This window comes from Carlito syrichta, unplaced genomic scaffold (genome assembly GCF_000164805.1).
Source record: "Carlito syrichta isolate Samal-C Ts95f unplaced genomic scaffold, Tarsius_syrichta-2.0.1 Scaffold303182, whole genome shotgun sequence".
In the NCBI taxonomy this organism is placed as follows: domain Eukaryota; kingdom Metazoa; phylum Chordata; class Mammalia; order Primates; family Tarsiidae; genus Carlito; species Carlito syrichta.
The window spans coordinates 136,019-157,060 of NW_007247278.1; the positions used below are offsets into that span (position 1 = coordinate 136,019).

General features: G+C 38.1%; 1 protein-coding gene across 3 annotated transcripts in view; it reads right to left on the bottom strand.

Moving 5' to 3' along the window:
* SEC24A (SEC24 homolog A, COPII coat complex component) overlaps positions 1-21,042 on the bottom strand; it is an 82,711-nt gene that overhangs the window by 34,110 nt on the left and 27,559 nt on the right. The window contains exons 4-13 of one of the 3 annotated variants that reach the window (XM_021712319.1): positions 19,083-19,160; positions 16,667-16,816; positions 16,222-16,394; positions 15,511-15,613; positions 11,696-11,822; positions 9,988-10,097; positions 7,527-7,639; positions 5,762-5,880; positions 1,491-1,546; positions 186-392 (exon numbers count right to left, since the gene is read on the bottom strand). In XM_021712319.1, coding sequence (XP_021567994.1) covers positions 186-392; positions 1,491-1,546; positions 5,762-5,880; positions 7,527-7,639; positions 9,988-10,097; positions 11,696-11,822; positions 15,511-15,613; positions 16,222-16,394; positions 16,667-16,816; positions 19,083-19,139 — 1,215 coding nt within the window. In that variant the 5' untranslated portion in view covers positions 19,140-19,160. Of the gene's footprint in view, positions 1-185; positions 393-431; positions 1,114-1,490; positions 1,547-5,761; positions 5,881-7,526; positions 7,640-9,987; positions 10,098-11,695; positions 11,823-15,510; positions 15,614-16,221; positions 16,395-16,666; positions 16,828-19,082; positions 19,161-21,042 lie in introns of those variants that run through there. The other 2 variants (XM_008057998.2, XM_008057999.1) reach the window with 2 other exon arrangements.

Genomic DNA, 21,042 nt, shown 5'->3' on the forward strand with positions numbered 1-21,042 from the left:
GGCTCAGGCAATCTACTCACCTCAGCCTCCCAAAGGCGCAGGATTACAGGCTGAGCCACTGAGCCCAGTTCCAATTTTCTTATATTCCCTCCTCCCAACAATTAAAAAATAAATAAAAAATAAGCTCTGTCGTCAAGAGGACAGAACCAGCATAAATTTTACCATATATTTAATGATTCTCTAACCTTAGCAGATGACCTGTGATTGGGTTCTTCTCGTGGTTTCAGGGCTCCCACTCCAAGAGTTGGAAGTTGTGTTTGAAAGACAGACATTCGACCACCAGTTGGAGACATCAACTTAAAGGCAGCCTGAAGTGCAGGACCCAGGGCACTCTGGGTCTCCAGAGTCTTGGTAAACATTTGCGGCAAAGTTTTCAGTAAATCTTGAACAAGCTTATAAAATAAAACAAGAAAACTCAAAAGTATTACAATTTAAAAATTTTTTTTTTCACATTAAGTCAGTATCTAATACAATGGACAAGACATTGAGTCATGATGATGGTCAGAGAATCTACAGACACTACAGTAAACAATGAAGTTGGTCAAATGACAAGAAAGCCATTTTAAGTCAGCTTTATAAATTGGCAAGCAAGAAAAATCAAAGTTGGGGCCTTACAGCTCTTGCACATGCAGTAGTCCAGCAAGACTATAAGTCCAAAATGTATCCAAAAGAACCATCATAGATTAGAGATTTGATATATTTTAATGCCATGAAATATGGCCTTTCCATCACCTCTACGTACTTTATTCTTCTAAGTTCCAAAGTGAGTTTAACTCTCCCCTGTTGCAAAATCTAAGAGATCCAGTAACTTTGCCAGCTAGTAATATCACTACAAAAGAAAAACAAAATAAAAACAACTACCTATTCAGAAGGTTAGGTTGTACAAATAGAGTTAATGGGGAAAAAAATACTTTGCACTATGGCACAGTCACCATTGCCAATAGCAAAGACCATAGACTTGCTACTTAAATGTTACCCCTATGGCATATATGTATGTACAGGGTAGACAACAACCCCCCTTCAGACACATTCTGTTCACCTCTCACTGTATTATGTCATGGCAATTTCCGGGCAGGTAATAAGAGTTTCTTCTGAACTGACCCCAATGACACTCTGTGAATCAGAAAAGCAAAGGGCACTGAAAGCAGCCTAGCTAATGTGCTTCTATGTTGTGACCAGAAGCTTTATCTCAGCAACCCTCCCAACTTCCCAAATGGCTGGCAAGACAGGTTTCCTTCAGGTGTTCCTCCTTTATGGAATAGACTTATCTTCTACCCTACTACAGATAACTTGCTCCATTAGATTTTAAAATGATCAGCTCAAGGTCAAAGTCAAGAGCTGTTCATCTCATGAATGTTAAGAGCAAATATAAAAGGCTATGCTTCTTAGAAATGTCACAGAAATAAGCAAAATTTTACTTAAAGTTCACTTCAAAAATGTATTCCTTCAATATTGCAATTAAACATGTCAGGTAGGAAAATGTGCCTTACCTCTTTACTTTCATTTAAATTTACTAGTAAGTTCTCTGGCATAGGTATAAAAACATCTGAAAAAATAAATATATATTTATTTTAAACAAAATGTAATTGTTAAAGATGTTCCAAATATATAATACTGATACAATTAACCACCCCCTTACTTTTTAGAAACACCACCTCTTCTACTATTATAGTACTGGTTACATACGTCCAAAGAGCCATCAAAGGAACATTGATTTAGGTATTTCTTGCAACTTTTCTGCTTCTCATCTGCTACCTTGCAAAAGCCACTCGATTAGAAAATATTAATCTGTAAGTACTCGGTTAAAGTTTGTGCAAGCATTCTGCTTTGTGAGCTAGAGACAATGATGTAGAATCCTGCAAAAACTTTTTTTTTTAATGGCTGGCCCTGGAAGCCAGCCAAAGACACTCTAAACACTTTTTTTAAAATGTAGGCCAGGCAAGAGGGCTAATGCCTATAATCCCAGTACTTTGGGAGGCTGAGACAGGAGGATTGCTTGAGGCTATGAGTTTGAGTCTAGTCTGGGCAATATAGCAAGCTCCATCTTGACAAAATAAATAATTAATTAAAAGTTAGTCAGGTTTGGTGGCATACACCTGTAGTCCACAGTTACTCAGAAGGTCAAGGCAAGAGTAGTTCCAGTTAGTCAGGAAGCTGGGGCAGAAGGATGGAGGTTGAGGCTGCAGTGAGCCAAGATCACAACTCTGTACTCCAACCTGGACAACAGAATAAGACTCTTTCTCAGCTGGGCTCGGTGGCTCAGCCTGTAATCCCACGCCTTTGGGAGGCTGAGGTGAGTGGATTGCCTGAGCCCGTGGGTTGGAGACCCGCCTGGGCAACTTGGCGAGACCTCATCTCTACAATAAATCAAAAATCAGCCGGGCGTGGTAGCGCGTGCCTATAATTCTGACTACTCGGAAAGGCTGAAGCGGAAGGATCGCCGGAGCCCAGTGGGTCGAGGCTGCGGTGGCCAGGAGCGGCCACTGCACTCCAGTCTGGGTGACAGAGTGAGAATCCAACTCAAAAAAAAAAAAGACTCTTTCTCTTAAAAAAAAAAAAATTGACCAACATGATACACAAGAATGCTATGCTTTTATACTGAATCAGTAAAGCTACCCAAAAACTCTGTTATTCACAAAGCTGATGCTGTCTCATTTAAAAAAGGCCCACATCAGTGTCTTTACTAATAAGACTATAAAATCACGTAAATGAGAGTTGTGCTAACTGACCATGTCAGATGAACCTCTAAGGATTCATATCTATTTTTGCTTTCCTTATAAGGAAACTGGGAAGAGAACATGAGTGGGAGATTACAAGGAGATCATTTTCTACATTAATTTATTTTTACTACCAAAAAAAGTCTCATTATAAAGTTTGTAAATAATACCAGCAAATAATTTGAAACATTAAATATTTACTTCAGCTTTATATAACGATTCTACCAACTCTCCTTTAGGCTTCTTTTTTCTTCATAATTAGCAGCTTTATTGAGATGTAATTGACATATCATAAAGTTCACCCTTGTATAGAGTACAATTAAGTGATTTTTAATATATTCAGAGTGGTACAACCTTCACATCTAATTCCAGGTCCTTATCATCATCTCAAAAAGAATCCCTGTAACCATTAACAGTGGCTCCTCATTTCTCCTCCCTCAACTCCCCAAAGTCCTGACAACTACCAACCCACTTTCCTATGGATTTGCATATTCTAGACATTTCATATAAAGAGAATCATACTATGTGCAGCTTTATTGACTGGCATCTTTCACCAAGCCAAATGTCTTCAAGATACATTCATTTGGTATGTACCAGTACTTCACTCTTTTTTACTGCTGAATAACATTCCACTATATGAATATACCATATAGTGTTTATCCTCTCATCAGATAAACATTTGGGTTGTTTCTACTTTTGGGTCATAATGTTATGAATATTCAAGTACAAATTTTTATATGGACATTTTTCTTTCCATTTTCTTGAGTATATACACTTATTGAGTGGAATTGCTGGGTCATATACTATCTCCATGTTTAACTTTTTGAAGAACTGCCAGACTGTTTTCCACAGTGACTGCACCATTTCACAATCGTCTAGAAGTGAATGAGGGTTCCAGTTTCTCCACATCCTCACCAACACTTGTTATTGTCTGCCTCTTCAATTACAGCCATCCTAGGTGTAGTGAGGTGACATCTCATTGTGTTTTTCACTTGCATTTGCCTGATAACTCATGATGTAGAGCATCTTTTCTTTTTGTTTTGTTTTCTTGGGTTTTTTTGAGCCGAGGTCTTACTGTTGCCCAGAATGGAGGGCAAAGGCATGATATGGCTCACCTCAGCCTCGACCTCCTGGGCTAACATAATACACAAGAATGTTGTCTTTATACCAAAGCAGTATAGCTACCCAACAGCTGTTATTCACAAAGCTCATGCTTTCTCATAAAGAAGGCCCATACCAGTGCCTTTACTAATAGCAAGAATGAAACCAAAAACAAAGAAAAAGAAACCACTGCCTAATTTAAGATCATGAGGATTTACTCCTATGTTTTCTTCTAACATTTCTATCCTTTCAGTTTACGCTTGGGTATCTATGATCCATTTTGAACTAGATTTTTATTATGGCAATTCAATAATAATTATTTCAATTATTTTGGGCATATACTGAGAAGAGGAATTGCTACATCATATGGTAATTCTACATTAACTTTGAGGAGATGCCAAAGTGCTTTCCATAGCAGCCATACCATCTTACATTTCTACCAGCAAAGCACAAAGATTCCCACATTTCCACATCCTTGCCAACGGTTGCTCTCCATTTTTAAAACAATTGCTATCCTAATGAATATGAAGTGGTCTTTAACTGTGGTTTTGATTTGCATATCTCTGATGACTAACGATGTTGAACAACTTTTTATGTGCTGATTGACCATTTTTTATGTCTTCTTTGAAGATATGTCTATTCAAGTCCTTTGCCCATTTTTGAATTATGTTGTTGCTGGGTCATAGGAGTTCTTTATATATTCTGAATATTAAATTTCTTTCTTTCTTTATTGTAGAGACAGGTCTCACCAAGTTGCCCAGGCGGGTCTCGAACCCGTGGGCTCAATCCACTTGCTTCGGCCTCCCAAAGTGCTGGGATTACAGGCTGAGCCATCAAGTCCGGCCTATATTTCTTATCAGATACATGATTTGCTAATACTTATTCCCATTCTATGGGTTGTCTTTTTTTCACTCTCTGGATAGTGTCCTTTGATGTACGAAAGTTTTTAACACTGATGAAATCAAATTATTTATTTTTTCTTTCATTGCCTATACTTTTGGTATCATATACAGGAAATAACTGCCAAATTCAACGCCATGAAGATTTTCCCTTGTATTACATGTTTAGCTCTTAAGTTTAGTTCTTTAATTCATTCAAATATGGCATAAGGTAAGGGTCCAACCTCGTTCTTTTGCACATCCAGTTTTCTCACAACCATTTGTTGAAGACTGTCTTTTCTTCCATTGAATGGCCTAGGCACTCTTGTAAAAAATCAACTGGCTATATATAAGTTAGGGTTTATTTCTGATCACTCAAATCTATTTCTTTGGTCCGTAAGTCTATCCTCAAATACTTTTTGATTGGATAAATGGGAAATTGGGGAGGGGGAGGAAGAAGCCTAAATTTAATCTGAGTTCTAACATTAACTTATCTTTGTTACCTTATTCAGAATTCATGTTACCTCCATAACCCTGTTTCCTCTACCATAAAATATGAGATTGGACTGTAGGACCGCTACAACTCCAATGATCTTCTGATTTTATGCTCAAGATTTTCCTTGACATAGTAGAATCACACAATATTCTTTTTTTTTTTTTTTTTTTTTTTTTTTAAAGAGACATGTCTTGCTTTGCTCTGTCACCCATGCTAGAGTACAATGGCGTAATCATAGCTCAGGGCAGCATCAAATCCTGGGCTTAAGCGATCCTTCCACCTCAGTCTCCCAAGTAGCAAGGGCTACAGGCGTGCACCACCTTGCCCAGTTAATTTTTAAATTTTTTATTGAGATGGAGTGTCGCTATATGTACCAGGCTGGTCTTAAACCCCTGACCTCAAGCAATCTTCCCACCTTGGCCTACCAAAGTGCTGGAATAATAGGCATGAACCACTACACCCAGCCAAAATCATACAATATACTTTCCAATTTATTTAACAGTCATAAAATATTTCTAAAACTGAAAATTCCTAAGGTAGTTCAATAAGTTTAAATGTCTAACATATACCTTCAATATCTGAAACTATTAACATCTGAGGTTGAGAGAGACCTTCTTGAAGACTGTAGAAATGGATTGTACTGTCAAATGTTATGAAGCCAATTTTTGTTCTAGTGTTGCCAGGAAGCCTAAAAACAAATTCAAAAGAATATTTTATCAACTTTCCCCATATACATATATACATAAAAATATATCCTAAGAGTTATGTGCAAATATCTGATTTAACATTACGAAAATTGGTCGAAAGTAAACAAATATTTAAATCACCCAATGTTTACCACAAAAACATCCAACTCAAAGGGAAAACACAAAATATAGCAATAATATAGTAATGAAAAACCAATTATGCCTATATAAAGTTATATATAATCACTATACTTAACAATACTGAAGTGTAGACAAAACTTTGCAGATGATTTTAAGTTATTTTTATAAAGAATGATTCAAAAAAATTATAATATCCAAACTATAAAATGTAATATAAATTTGGGGAGTACATCTCTATAAAAAAAATTTAACTAAACTAGATCTCAAATAAAAACAAACTAGTTTTCACTCATTGTAGTTCATGCTCGGGTGAGTCAGTAGAGTATCTCATTAATTCACAATCTTTTTTTTTTTTTTTTTTTTGAGTTGGAGTCTCACTCTGTCACCCAGACTGGATTGCAGTGGCCGCTCCCGGCCACCGCAGCCTCGACCTGCTGGGCTCCGGCGATCCTTCTACCCCAGCCTTCCAAGTAGCTGGAACTACAGGCGCGCGCTACCACACCTGGCTCATTTTTTATTTATTGTAGAGATGAGGTCTCGCCAAGTTGCCCAGGCGAGTCAATTCACAATCTTTACATACAATCTATAGCATGAAAAACAAAAACACCAGTTGGGGAGGTAGTTCATGCCTGTAATCCCAGCACTTTGGGAGGCTGACATGGGAGGACTGCTTGAACCCAGAAATTCAAGTTTGCAATCATTGCAATGATCATACTACTGCACCCCACCCTGGGTGACAGAGCAAGACCCTGCCTCCAAAAAAAAAATTAAAAAGAAATAAAAATAAAAAATACAAATGCTGGCAGGAACAAGAATGCTCTTTTCACCAAGGTGAGAGAGTTATACCATTTATGATAAGATTTGGTCTTCCATACCACACAAAAGCACTATCCTTCATTATACTGAAAGATCAAATTAGCTTTTATGGATTACACTAAGTTTCTAAGCAACATCTAAAATACACTTTAGACTTAAGAGACATGATAACCAAATGCAATGTATGTATGCTGTTTGGATTCTTAATGCAACAAGCCTACAGTAAAAAACATTTTGAGTCAACTAGTAACAAAGAGTGAACTGGGTATTAGATAATATTATGGAATTATTGCTAATTTTCTTTGGTGAGATACTAGTACAATAGTGAGGGTTAAAAGTTAGTACTGAAGTATTTACAGGTAAAAGAACATGCTGGTTGAGATTTGCTTTAAAATACTCAAGGTGGGGGAAAATTGTGTGTGTGAAGGGGAAGGCTTACGTAAGCAAGAACAGCAGAATGCTGAAGATGAAGAAGTTAGGGATGAGTGCCTGGAGATTCATTATATTATTCTTCCTACTCACTATACATTTAAAAGTAATGTTTCTAAAGGAAAATGAGGCCTAAGTTAACAACTGAGTCAAGCAGATCTTTAGAACATAATTACATAGCTCGGTTTTTTTATTTTATAAATTACTTATTCATTTTGCAAACACTGTTAGTTTCAGATTTAAGCTGAACTGAGACACTTACAAATCCAGATTATCTAACAAACTCTGGCAAACTGAATTCAAGTATCCAGTTTCAACTGCATTGTGAGACACATCAAATACAAAGAGGTACACTGGTGGTTGAGGTGGTCGTAACTGAAGGAAAAAAAAAGATCTTGTTAAGTACATTTAACAGAATTAAATGTAAATCTCATTTGCTGGGTCCACATACAGCAAAACAATAAAAAAATCATTATTTACAGGTTGGCTGGAGACTATAATAAACAGAGATCTACCACACTATTTACAGATGTATACTTAAAAAGAAAAATCAGCCCAGGTGCAGTAGCTCACACCTGTAATACCAGCACTTTGGGAGGCCCAGGCAAGAAGATTTCCTGAGCCCAGGGATCCGAGACCAGCCCAGGGAACTTGATAAGACTTCATCTCTACAATAAACTTAAAAATTCAGAAGAGCATTTTCTCTAGGACAGGAAGGGGAGGAAATGTGATCAGAAAGGCTTATGATAGTATTGGCAATGCTAATTTCTTGACCTTGGCAGCGCTAACAAAAGTGTTTACTTTATCATTATTTGGTAGCATTATATTTATGCTTTATTGTTTTTTTCTATGTGTGTTAGATTCCACTACTTAGGAAAATTATAGCTCTGAAAGTTACAAGTTAGCCTCAGCTGGTTATTTAACCAACACATTTTAGCCAAATGTCATACAAATGTAAGACCATATTTTAAAATTTCACACCCAAAGATTTGTTTTCAATTCGGTAAAAAGCATCAAATAACCACAATCAGAATGGGGTATATGATATACAGTATAATCTTTCCTTGGTATCCGTGAGGGACTGGTTCCAGAACCCCCTTGAATACCAAAATCCAAGGATGCTCAAGTCCCTTATATAAAATGATGCATTATTTGCATATAACTATGTACATCCTCTCATATCCTTTAAATTATCTCTAGATTTCTTATAATACCAAATACAATGTAAATGCCATGAAAGCAGCTGTTATACAGTATGTTACAATTTGTATTTTCTTATTGTTGTATTGTTTTTTACTTTTCTTTTCCAAATTTCTTTTATCTGCAGGTAATTGAATCCATGGATATAGAACGTGTGAATACAGAGGGTCAACTGTAGTAACTTTTGCCCGTATCGCTTGTCACTGTCCAAGAGGTAAGTTAGGAAGGAGCAAAAGCCTTTTGCTATAGTAAAGTTTCCAAATTTAAAAGAAGTCATCTTTGCAAAACCTGGGAGATAAAGGGAACGCAGGAAGGCCAATTCAAAAAAATAAATGCTTCTGCTTTTTTGGTTTTAATTCAACAAAGTACAGCTACACAGCAAACATCTATTACCAACCACCTAAGTGCCACAAAATGTTTTCTAAGCTCAAGTTTCTCTGTATTGAAGAGACTGGTCCCTCATAAGTTCCACAGAAAAATGGACCTAACTGCCCAGATAAAGACACAAAAATATACTAAAATACAAAATATTAAAAGTTGGTGTTAAGTCTTATCTTCATATTCTCCTTTCCCTAGAGGCAATTACAGCATGGTAAAAGAGCAATCAAATGAAAGGCCTGGATTTTTAGGAAAGCTTTATCACTTACTAAGTGATATTTGGCAAGTAACCTAAGTCTGTTTTCACATCTATAGAATAACATTAACAGTATTTCTCTAGCTTACTTCAGAGTATTGTATGTGATGATCAAAAATATAAGTGCTTTGTAAAACGTAAAGTGTTAGTTAAACACGAGGCATTGACAATCACCCTAAACAACACAGAGAGAGTTCATTAAAAACAAAAAAACCTCAAGCACATTAGGCATAATTCTTATCTAAAATGCAAGGCTGGGCACGGTGGCTCATGCCTATAATCCCAGTGCTTTGAGAGGCCAAAGCTAGAGGATTGCTTGAGCCCAGGAGTTCAAGACAAGCCTGGGCAACATAGTGAGGCCGTGTCTCTACAAAAAAATCAGCTGTGGTGGTATGTGCCTGTAGTCCCAGCTACTCAAGAGGCTAAAGTGGAAGAACTATCTGAGCCCAAGAAGTCGAGGCTGCAGTGAACCATGATCTGCCACTTTATTCCAGCCTGGATGACGGAGTGAGATCCTGACTCAAAAATAAATAAACAAAACAAAGTAAAATAAAATAAAACGCAAGACTTCAGAAAAATATAGTACCTGCAAGAGGATGTTCATGACAGCATTATTTATAATAGAAAAATTTGAATATGACTTAAAAGTTAGTATGAGCCCAATATCATATTGCAAATATCTGGATGGACACACAAGAAACTTAGGTAGAACTTTACATACACTTTTACTTTTCAAATATACCCTCACCTACAAATCAGTTACTTCTATAACAAACAAGTATCATAATTTTATAAATTTAAAAAACATTCTGTTAAGGCAAGCTATATTGTTTTATTTTAAAACTGATATTATGAAATGAGTATGCTGTATTAAAAAATGAAAGCGTACCATGTATTCTGAAGGAGCCATAAACTCAATTGTAGCATTTTGAACTTCAGGTCTTCTATGAGGTTCTCCATAAACTCTGGTCAAAGGGTTGTACATGAACTCTTCAGGAACTATATAAAGAACATATGTATATACACATATATAGATAAAACTGAAAGGACTAGTTTAATATACCTTGCATTTAGCTGCTTTCTTAATTTAGGGGTTTATAAATAATTCAATATAGGCTACATATTAAGGAATAAATTCACATTGTTTTAGGTTCCATTCATCCATTCAAGTTACCCAAATACTAAATGGCACAACGTATGCTTTTACAACTACAATCACTGTAATTTCTCCTTTCCTGCCTCTTCATATTTTGTCTTAATTGTTGCTAAAGTAGCTTTCCTAAAATAGCTTAAAAGATGATAAAAACTCATTAAGTGCCAAATGTTTTCTTAAATTCCACAATTATACAAGGATATTAACATCTGACGTATGTAATGTACAAACTCTGGCTAGACCTAGAAGCTATGGTAACATAATTTCAGAGATCAAGGCCATATGGGTGTAGTAACTTTCATTAATTTTTTCTTTTTTTTGAGTCAGAATTTCACTCTGTCACTTAGACTGGAGTGCGGTGTCATGCTCACCGCCACCACAGCCTCAATCTTCTGGGTTCAGGCAATCCTTCTGCCTCAGCCTTCCAAGTAGCTGGAACTATAGGCGCATGCCACCACACCCAGCTAATTTTTTGATTTATTGTAGAGATGAAGTCTTGCCAAGTTGCCCATGCTGGTATCGAACCTGTGGGCTCAGGTAATCCTCTCATCTTGGCCTCCCAAATGCTGGGATTATAGGTATTAGCCACCTCACCTGGCCGAGTTTCATTAATTAACAAGACCTTTATGGAACATAAGTTTCCTACCACTTATGATATACTAATAGCCAAAGACTAACTTCTAAATTAATTATCATCATATCTGTCCTCCTAGTAACTGTTTAGAAATTCAAATCCCTGGTCTTCACATGAAAGGGGCCCAAACTTTTATTATAATTTCATTTAGTATATTGAAGCACATATACATAAGATTTAAAGGCATTCTAAACACTATGCATACATTTTCTGAGTTATAGAATAAAAGAATGTTTTTATCCTATCCTCACTTTTCTCTCCTCAAAAAAACACACACAATAAGCAATAAAACTGGTTTCTAAAAATTTCTATTTTCCAACTCTTAAATTTCCTTTCAAACAGACACCTTTCAATGTGAATACTGCCATGTTGGTATTTCTCCAACAAACTGTGAAATAGTTACTAAAAGAGATCTTTGCCTCCTCAATTACTGAGAAAACTACATTCAACTAACCTTCTAACACTGCCCACCTCCCTTCACATAGCAGTGAATTAATTAGGCAGCTATTATGTGGATTTATTTCTTTTCACCTTATAGAAAAGGCATGACACAATTTCTAAATAAAAATATTTCTATATTATTGGCTTAAATAACACCATAAACTATACCATTTATTATATACCTGATGTAATAAGAAGCATATGATTATTTATTGTAAGTATAAATACATAGAAAAAAGTGAACGGTAGTTTTCTCTGAGTGGAAAGATTGATTGCAGACATAAAAAGATTTTTTTTAACTTCACATTTGTATTATCTGACTTCCCTAAGATGCAAGTAGAAATTTTAAAATGTTTCCAAAAAGCATACCATCATTGACTCGGTAACATAAGTTACACTTCCACCTCCTTTGATCAAGAAAGCTGACAAAAGGGTTGATGTACGTCCTGCATGAACGGCATCTCACAATTGTACTGGAGGTAACCACAGGCAATTGCTGAAAAAAATAGAACTAAGTTTTAAAAAGCAACAATCATCATGTTCAAAGGGCAAGCATTAATCCATTCCTTCTAAATAACTGCCATGATATTATAACTTTGGAGAAAAAAACCTAGAGTAAAAGATATGCCCCACTTGCTACACACACATAAAATATACAGCTGAATGTACTGATTGCAAACCCTACTCTTTTTCTCCAGGACCAATCTCACTGAAATTTGCCTTTTTAAAAAAGCTTTTATTTTCTCATTAAACATTCACACTGCAAAACCAAAATAGCAAATTTACAATGTAATTTTGGGATGATGGCAAAAGAAAAAGAATCAACATTCTAAAACAAATGACTCCCAGGTGCAGTGGCTCACAGGTGTAATCCCAACACTTTGGAGGCTGAGGAAGGAAGATTGCTTGAGCCCGGGAGCTCAAGACCAGCCTGGGCAACATAGCAAGATCTCAACTCTCCAAAAAAAAAAAAAAAATTAGCCAGGTGTGGTGGCACACGCCTGTAGTCCCAGTTACTCAGAAAGTCGAGGCAGAAGGATCCCTTGAGCCCAGGAGTTTGCAGCTGCAGTGGGCCACAATCATGTCACTGCACTCTAGCCTGGGTAACACACTGAGATCCTAACTCTAAATAAATAAAGAAAGAGCAAATGACCAATGAAATTATTACACTGCTTCTTTCTTTCTTTCTTTTCATTTTTTCTTTGTTTTGTTTTTTTGAGTTGTGGTCTCATTGTCACCCAAGCTGGAGTACAACAGCAGCATGCTCACAGTTCACCGAAGCCTCGATTTTCTATGCTCAAACTCAAAGAATCCTCTTGCCTCAGCCTCTCAAAGTGTTGGATTACAAGCATCAGCCACTGCATCCAGCCACAATGTTTCTTGATTTTACCTTAAGAAACCTATTTAGCCGGGCTCGGTGGCTCAGCCTGCAATCCCGCACCTTGGGAGGCTGAGGTGAGTGGATTGCCTGAGCCCATGGGTTCAAGACCCGCCTGGACAACTTGACGAGATCTGATCTCTACAATAAAATCAAAAAACTAGCCGGGCATGGTAGCGTGCGCCTGTAGTTCCAGCTACTCGGAAGGCTGAGGCGGAAGAATCACCGGAGCCTAGCAGGTCGAGGCTGCGGTGGCCAGAAGCGGCCACTGCACTCCAGTCTGGGTGACAGAGTGAGACTCCAACTCAAAAAAAAAAAAAAAAGAAAGAAAGAAACTTATTTAATTTTCATAAAAGAACTGTTAAAAATTAAAGAAAGTAGCCAGGCTTGGTGGCTCAGCCTGTAATCCCACGCCTTTGGGAGCCTGAGGTGAATGGATTGCCTGAACCCGCGTGTTCAAGATCCACCTGGGCAGGCGAGACCTCATCTCTACAATAAATTTTAAAAAAATTAGCCGGGCGTGGTAGCGTGTGCCTGTAATTCCAGCTACTCGGAAGGCTGCGGCGGAAGGATCGTCGGAACCCAGCAGGTCGAGGCTGCGGTGGCTGGGAGCGGCCACTGCACTCCAGTCTGGGCGACAGAGTTAGACTCCAACTCAAAAAAAAAAAAAAAAATTAACGAAAGTTTAAATTATTATTCAGGTATTCAATTAAACTTTGTAATTATGTACCTAATTGCATAATTATCCTACCTATTAAAAATTCTACAGTCTCAGCCAAGCACAGTGGCCAGCATCTAGTCATAGCTATTCAAGAGGCTGAGGCAGGAGAAGCACTTGAGCCCAGGAGTTCAAGACCAGCCTGGGAAACAGAGCAAGACAGCATCTCTCTAAATAAAAAAGAAAAGTATTTATTTACAGATGGATCTTGCTCTGTTACCCAGGCTGGAGTACCGTGGTGGGATCATAGCTTACTGTAGTCTCAGACTCCCATGCAGCTGGGACTATAGATGCATGCTACAATACTGCCCAGCTAACTTAAAAAATTATTTTTAGAGATTCTTGCTCTGTTGCCCAGGCTGGTCTCAGATTCCTGCCTCAAGGGCTCCTCCTGTCTTTGTCTCCTGAGTAGCTGGGATAATAGCTACTGTACCCAGTTTAAAAGAAAGTTGTAAAGTCTTAATACAAAAAAAATCAATAAAGGCTAGCCAGGTGCAGTAGCTTGTGCCTATAGTCCCACCTATCCTGAGGCTGAGGAAGGAGGATCACTTAAGCCCAGGAATTCAAGGCTGTGTTATGTTATGATTGAGACTGTGAACAGCCAGTGCATCCCACCCTGAGCAACATGGCAAGACTTCATTTCTTAAAATAAATAAAGAAAGGCAATAAAATTCCATCACCCAGAGACAGTGTGTTTTGGGAAAGTCATCTCACACATAGATCCACAAGAGTATGTCACCATATGTCAAGATCCCAGAGCCTAAGGACAAAGGTGGATCAGTTGCTTTCTTTTTTTTTCTCTTTGTTGGGGGAGAAGAGTGAAGGGGGTCAGGGTCTTGCTCTGTAGTCCACGCTGCAATGCAGTGGTGCCACCATAACTCACTGAAACCTCAAGCTCTGGGCTCAAGTAATCTTCCCATCTCCACCTCCCAAATAGCTAGGAATACAAGTGCATCACCACTTCTGGCGAATTGGCTTTTGCTTTAAGAGACAGGGTCATGCTATGATGCCCAGGCTAATCTTGAACTCCTAACATACTCCTTCATCTCAGCCTCCAGAGTAGTAGGGAGTAAAGGCATGAGCCACTGAAAGTGGCTTTTTCTTTTTAAACAACTTCTTAAAGCAAAAAATTTTATTGCAAGAATGGCAAAAGAGAAAACTACGAAGTACTTTAATGAATAAATAACTTACAACAGGCCGGGCTCGGTGGCTCAGCCTGTAATCCCAGCGCTTTGGGAGGCCGAGGTGAGTGAATTGCCTGAGCCCGCAGGTTCGAGACCCACCTGGGCAACTTGGCAAGACCTCATCTCTACAATAAATCAAAAAATTAGCCGGGCGTGATAGCGCGCGCCTGTAATTCTGAGGCAGAAGGATCGCCGGCGCCCAGCAGGTCGAGGCTGCAGTGGCCGCAAGTGGCCACTGCACTCCAGTCTGGGCGACAGAGTGAGACTCCAACTCAAAAAATAAAAAAATAAGTAAAATAACTTACAACTTATTAAAATACTATGGTTCATTTACTTAGTTTCTTTTAGTACCTCTATTTTAGTTACAACCTTTTAGAATTTTTAACAATATGTTTATTTTACCTAGTTTTTTTGAAAGCGTTTAGTTAAAAAAGATTTGGGTTGAATTATAAGTTTAAAAAATAAAGTCAGCAGGCTGGGCACAGTCACTCACACATATAATCTCAGCATTCAGGGAGGCTGAAGTGAAAAAATTGGCTGAAACCAGGAGTTCAAGACGAGCCTGAGCAACATGGAGAGATCTCACCTCTACAGTAAATTAAAAAATTAGCCAGGCATGGCAGCTCACATCTGTAGTCCCAGCTACTTGGGAGGCTGAGGCAGAAGGGTCAATTGAGCCCAGCAGGTCAAGGCTGTGGTAGCCATGATGGTGCCACTGCACTCCAACCTGGGAGACAGAGTGAGACTCCAACTCAAGAAAAAAAAAACCTGTCAATGATCAGTCAATGGTCAACTTCCTAAAGGTAGCTCAAACAAATTCTGTATGTGATTCTTGCATTGTTGCAGAAAATTTACCACCAAGATATTTTCCCACAAAACCTTTACTTTTACTAGAGAAACATACCACTAAATCTTTGAAAGGATGAAGCAGCAGCCCCAAAGGAAGTTTGGCTTTATTCAATAAGGCCTGAGTCTGAGGAATGCTAGTCAGTGTGCATCGAAATAATCTAGATCAAAGTAAAAAGCATTTGTCAATTGCTGCTATGATTATTTTGGACCAAAAAAAAAAAAAAAGATTTAAAAAGGTATACATTTTAATACTGAATGTGATTATAAATGTAATATTTCAATAGACTCACTCAAATGCATCCCATTAAAATATTTAAGTCAAAGCCCTACACAGAAATAGAAAGCAGATTCCATATTATATAACTAAAATACAATCTTCCTTGGCTTGGTTATGTGACAGTCTAGATGACCAAAGGACTTAAAAATATATAAGATTTACATATTAAGACTTACAACACTATATTTTTATGAAATTAATTTAAGATAAAAACAAATAAGAAATCAAATCCTTGCACTTTGGAGTTTGAAAAAAGAATATAACTACTATAATGATAATGGATATCATATCTCAGTAGAGCTGATCCTATTTCTTAGAACATTTCAAATCTCCATGAAGTATGCAAGTAAAATATTTCTATCTTCTATATCCATAAATGAAAACACTAATAGAGCTTATTCATAAAACCTGAAGCTCCCCCAAAAAATCTAGAAAACTTTTAGAACACACAATGTCACATTTAATAAGAAACACTATTTGAAGCCTTACTCTGGGTTACAGTTGAGTTTCTGAATGTCTTCATGCAAATTTGGAACTGGAGGCTGCAAAGGTGTTGAGGGAAGCATGTTCCTTTCTTGAAGAAGATTGATAACTCTTAGGCCCTCCGGATGGAGACTTAATCGACTCATGCTTGCAGTTAAGTGATTAGCACCTAAAGGACTCTACAGAAATATAATTTCAAAGTAAGTAACTTTTACAAGAGTGTAGAAACTTGGTTAATTTCTCTCTAAATAACAAAAGTGTACTCTAGATTTCCTGGCCAATCTATTGGCTCTAAATAAACGTAGAAGGACAAAGGCTTTATAAAATACCCATTATTATTCTAATTGGTTATAAAGATGTTCACTAGACCAAAAACTTTTATCATGTTTATAGAAGATAAGCCAAAAGATAGAAGATAAGTTTATAAAAAAACACAAACCCTAAAATTTACCTGAGTAAAGGCTTGTGGCCCACTTGGGTAACTCAAGGAAGAAGATGGCATTCCAGCTGCACTAGGTGGTGTTGTGTTCTGATAACCAGGTGGTAAAGAGGGATATGAATATCCAACACTTCGGCTCATTTGGGGATTTTTATTAGTAAGCTGTGGGGTTGCTAGAAACAAGGTAACTTTTAAGTTCTATTTTATACTCCAGAATACTTTAAATCAACATATAATTCCATTAAATTATAGAATTATAATTCCAAAATCCTTTGGGTGATTTAATACTCTCATTTATCAACCTTGTAAAATGAGAAAAACACAAGTAACAAAGTAACAATGATTAAACTCTAGTTAATGTATACTACAGCCATAAATACACAAAAATTATTGTGTATAGTTAATTTACTTTTATATCATGTACTAATTTTGCATACAGACTAAAATTTTAATTCAAAAACAATTTTAATGAAAATAGTCAGGTACAGGCAGGGGGTAGGTTCATGCTTATAATCCCAAAACTTTGGGAGTCCAAGACAGGAGAATCACTGAGGCCAAGAGTTTGAGACCAGTCTGGGCAACATAGGAAGACCCCTGTCTCTATAAAAAAAATTTAAAAAGATTAGCCAGGCATGGTGGTATGTGTCTACAGTCCCAGCTACTCCAGGGATTGAGGTGGGAAGATTGCTTGAGCCCAAAAGTTTGAGGCTGCAGTGAGCCATGACAGCACCACTATACTCCAGCCCGAGTGACAGAGCAAGAAGCTGTCTCTAAAGAAATTTTTAAAAAGAAAACAAAAAAAAAAAAAAGAAGGAAAAATATCGGGCTCGGTGACGATCCTAACACTTTAGGAGGTCGAGGCAAGTGGATTGCCTGAGCTCGTGGGTTTGAGACCAGTCCCAGCAACTTGGCAAGACCCCATCTCAGCTGGGCTCGGTGGCTCAGCCTGTAATCCCGTGCCTTTGGGAGGCTGAGGTGAGTGGATTGCCTGAGCCCGCGGATTCGAGACCCGCCTGGGCAGCAAGACCTCATCTCTACAATAAATCAAAAAATCAGCCGGGCGTGGTAGCGCATGCCTGTAATTCTGGCTACTCGGAAGGCTGAGGCGGAAGGATCGCCGGAGCCCAGCAGGTTGAGGCTGCGGTGGCCAGGAGTGGCCACTGCACTCCAGTCTGGGTGACAGAGTGAGACTACAACTCAAAAAAAAAAAAAGACCTCATCTCTACAACAAAAAATCAAAAAATTAGCTGGGCATGGTAGCGTGTGCTTGCAGTTCTGGCTACTTGGAAGGCCGAGGTGGAAGGATCGCAGGAGCCCAGCAGGCTGACTGTGGGGTGGCAGTGAGCATGCCACTGCACTCCAGCCTGGGCAATAGAATGAGACTCCAACTCAAAAAAAAAAAAGAGAGAGAGAGAGAGAGCTGGGCACGGTGGCTCACGCCTGTGATCCCAACACTTTGTGAGATGGTGGTGAGAGGACTGCCTGAGCCCAGGGGTTCAAGACCAGCCTGGGTAACTTGGCAAGACTTCATCTCTACAATAAATCAAAAAATTTAGCCGGGCTAGGTGGCTCAGCCTGTAAACCCACGCTTTGGGAGGCTGAGGTGAGTGGATTGCCTGAACTCACGGGTTCGAGATCCACCTGGGCAACTTGGCGAGACCTCATCTCTACAATAAATCAAAAATTAGCCAGGCGTGGTAGTGCAGCTACTTGGAAGGCTGAGGCGGAAGGATCACCAGAGCCCAGCAGGTCGAGGCTGCAGTGGCCAGGAGCAGACACTGCACTCCAGTCTGAGTGACAGAGTGAGACTCCAACTCAAAAAAAAAAAAAGAAAAAGAAAAAACATCCCAAATGTTCAATTCAGGGGATGATTAAATAAACGTAAATACCTCTCACTGATAAAAATGTTTTACAAGTCAGGTATGGTGGCTCACACCTGTAATCCCAGCACTTTGGGAGGCAGAGGCAAGAGGAATGCTTGAGCCCAGAGGCTTAAGACCAACCTGGGCAACATTGTGAGACCTCATATCTCTACGATAAATCAAAAACTTAGTAGGACATGGTGGCGCTCGCCTGTTGTTCCAGCTACTTGGAAGGCTGAGGAGGAAAAATGACCTGAGTCCAGTAGGTCAAAGCTGTGGTGGCCATGAGTCTACCACTGCACTCCAGCCCGGGCAACAGAGTGAGATTCTGACTCAAAAAAATAAGTTTTACAGCATAACATAATAATAAAGCCCATGATCCCAATTCTGAAAGGAAGAAAAAAAAACTAAATGCAAGGAAACAAAAAATGTTAACAGTTAGTATAGTTACATGATTATGAAGTTTTCTTCTTAGCTTCCCACAATGAGCACAGATTGTATAATGAGTATGCACTATTTCTATAATCAGAAAAGAAAGACTTAAAAAAATGTTTATAGCATCTCACCCAAGAAGCCACCTCCTTCAATTTCATCATAACTACTGTGGACCACCATAGATCCATTATTAGTATTTGATGTAATACCTAAAAAGGTTAAAAAAAATCATTAATAAGATTTAAATTAGAAAAATTACAATTTCTGCAATATTTGAACTAATATCTAAAAATTTAGATACCTTTCCAAATATCAAGTAGCTTAAAACCAGAGCCTATCAAAAGAGTCAAAAAATATAAGTTTTTAGATATACAAAAATTTCAAATAATTTAGCTGCAACTCCAGGGAAAGAAAATATGAAAATACGAGTCTTTGGGAGTCTCTTTTCATAGTACGCTGTATCTAAACCTAAGACCCAAATAGAAAGGCTTCTCAAAACCTAACATCAGCAAAATAACTCCTCAAAAGGATGACCCTAAACTATGGAAAGATTTCGCCAGTTATAAGAGCTGCATTAAAAACCTTTAAGTAGTAGACATAGGAAAAAATTATCAAAATCAATAATACTTTATGATAAAGAAAATAAAATTATGAAAACAAAAGATCTTATTTTCAAAATACCTAAAAGTAGAATCCAAAGTTAATTTGAAGATATACAGATGAATTAAAACAACTGCTTTAACCTAAAGAATAAATAAAACAGAATTAAATCTTGAAATGTCTTCTCCCAAAATTGTATAGGATTAAAGATAAATGCCAGGGACATCTGTTTATGAGAACTAAATATTTATTTCCAGTTACCTCTAAGTATTTTTTTGGGGGGGAGGGGGGTTGGAGTCTTACTCTGTCACCCAGGCTGGAGTGCAGTGGCACACTCACGGCCACCGCAGCCTTGACCTGCTGGACTCAGGCGATCCTTCTGCCTCAGCCTTCCAAGCAGCTGGAACTACAGCTGCATGCTACCACGCCCGGCTAATTTTTTTTTTTTTTTAAATTGTAGAGACGAGGTCTCACCAAGTTGCCCAGGCTGGTACGAACCCCTGAGCTCAGGCAATCCTCTCGCCTCAGCCTCCCAAAGTGCTGGGATTACAGACTTGAGACACCATGCCCAGCCACTTCTGCTATTTATGAGCTCTAATTAGGGGACAGAAGAAACTAAATTCAGCAAATAGCATCAACTTCTAGCATCTAAGTACAAAAGTGCTAATTTTAACAGCCAAATTAAACACCACATAGATAAGTTTAATGGTTTCAATAAAGTCAGTAACTTCCTTTCAATTCTCAAGACCAATATGACTTTGGCCATGAATTGATAGAGAAAATGACAAAATTTTAGTAAAAGCAAAAACACTGGGCGTACTGAAAATTTGTTTTAGTTTAAAATGTCTATTATAACTTGATTTTAAAAGTTATAATATGGCAACCAATGACACAATGCCTTATGATTTCGTTATTCATTGTTCCAAGTCCACTCTGTCACTGAGACTGGAGTAATGTGGCAGTATCACAGTTCACTGCAGCCTCGAGCTTCTGGGTTCAAGTGATGCTCCCACCTCAGCTTCCTGAGTAGCTGGGGTTATAAGGCTCAAGCTACAACACTCAGCTCATAGTTAACACTATTATTTTCCCTGCTTATAATTCTTAAAGTAACTCAAGAAGAAAATACAAAAATTGTAATGTTAATAGTATTCAGTAGTAGGATAAGGGCAATGTTTTTCCCTCCTCTTCTGTTTCCCTATTTCCACATCTTACTGCAATGGTTATATTACTACAAAAACCAAGTTTCTTATTTTCCCAAGTATCTTATTTAAATTAATACTCAATTAAATTGCATAATATTTTAAAGATAATGCTTTAAAATGTTTTTACTTGGACTTGCCTTGTTAAACTCTGATGTGTCCATATGGCTGAGTTATGGCCACCATGTTTTCCTATGCTTTGGCCCCGTCCCCTACCTTGGCCCCCTCCCCTACCTTGGGAAGGTGAATCAATCTCTCTCTCTCTCTCTATCTCTCTCTCTCTCTCTCTCTC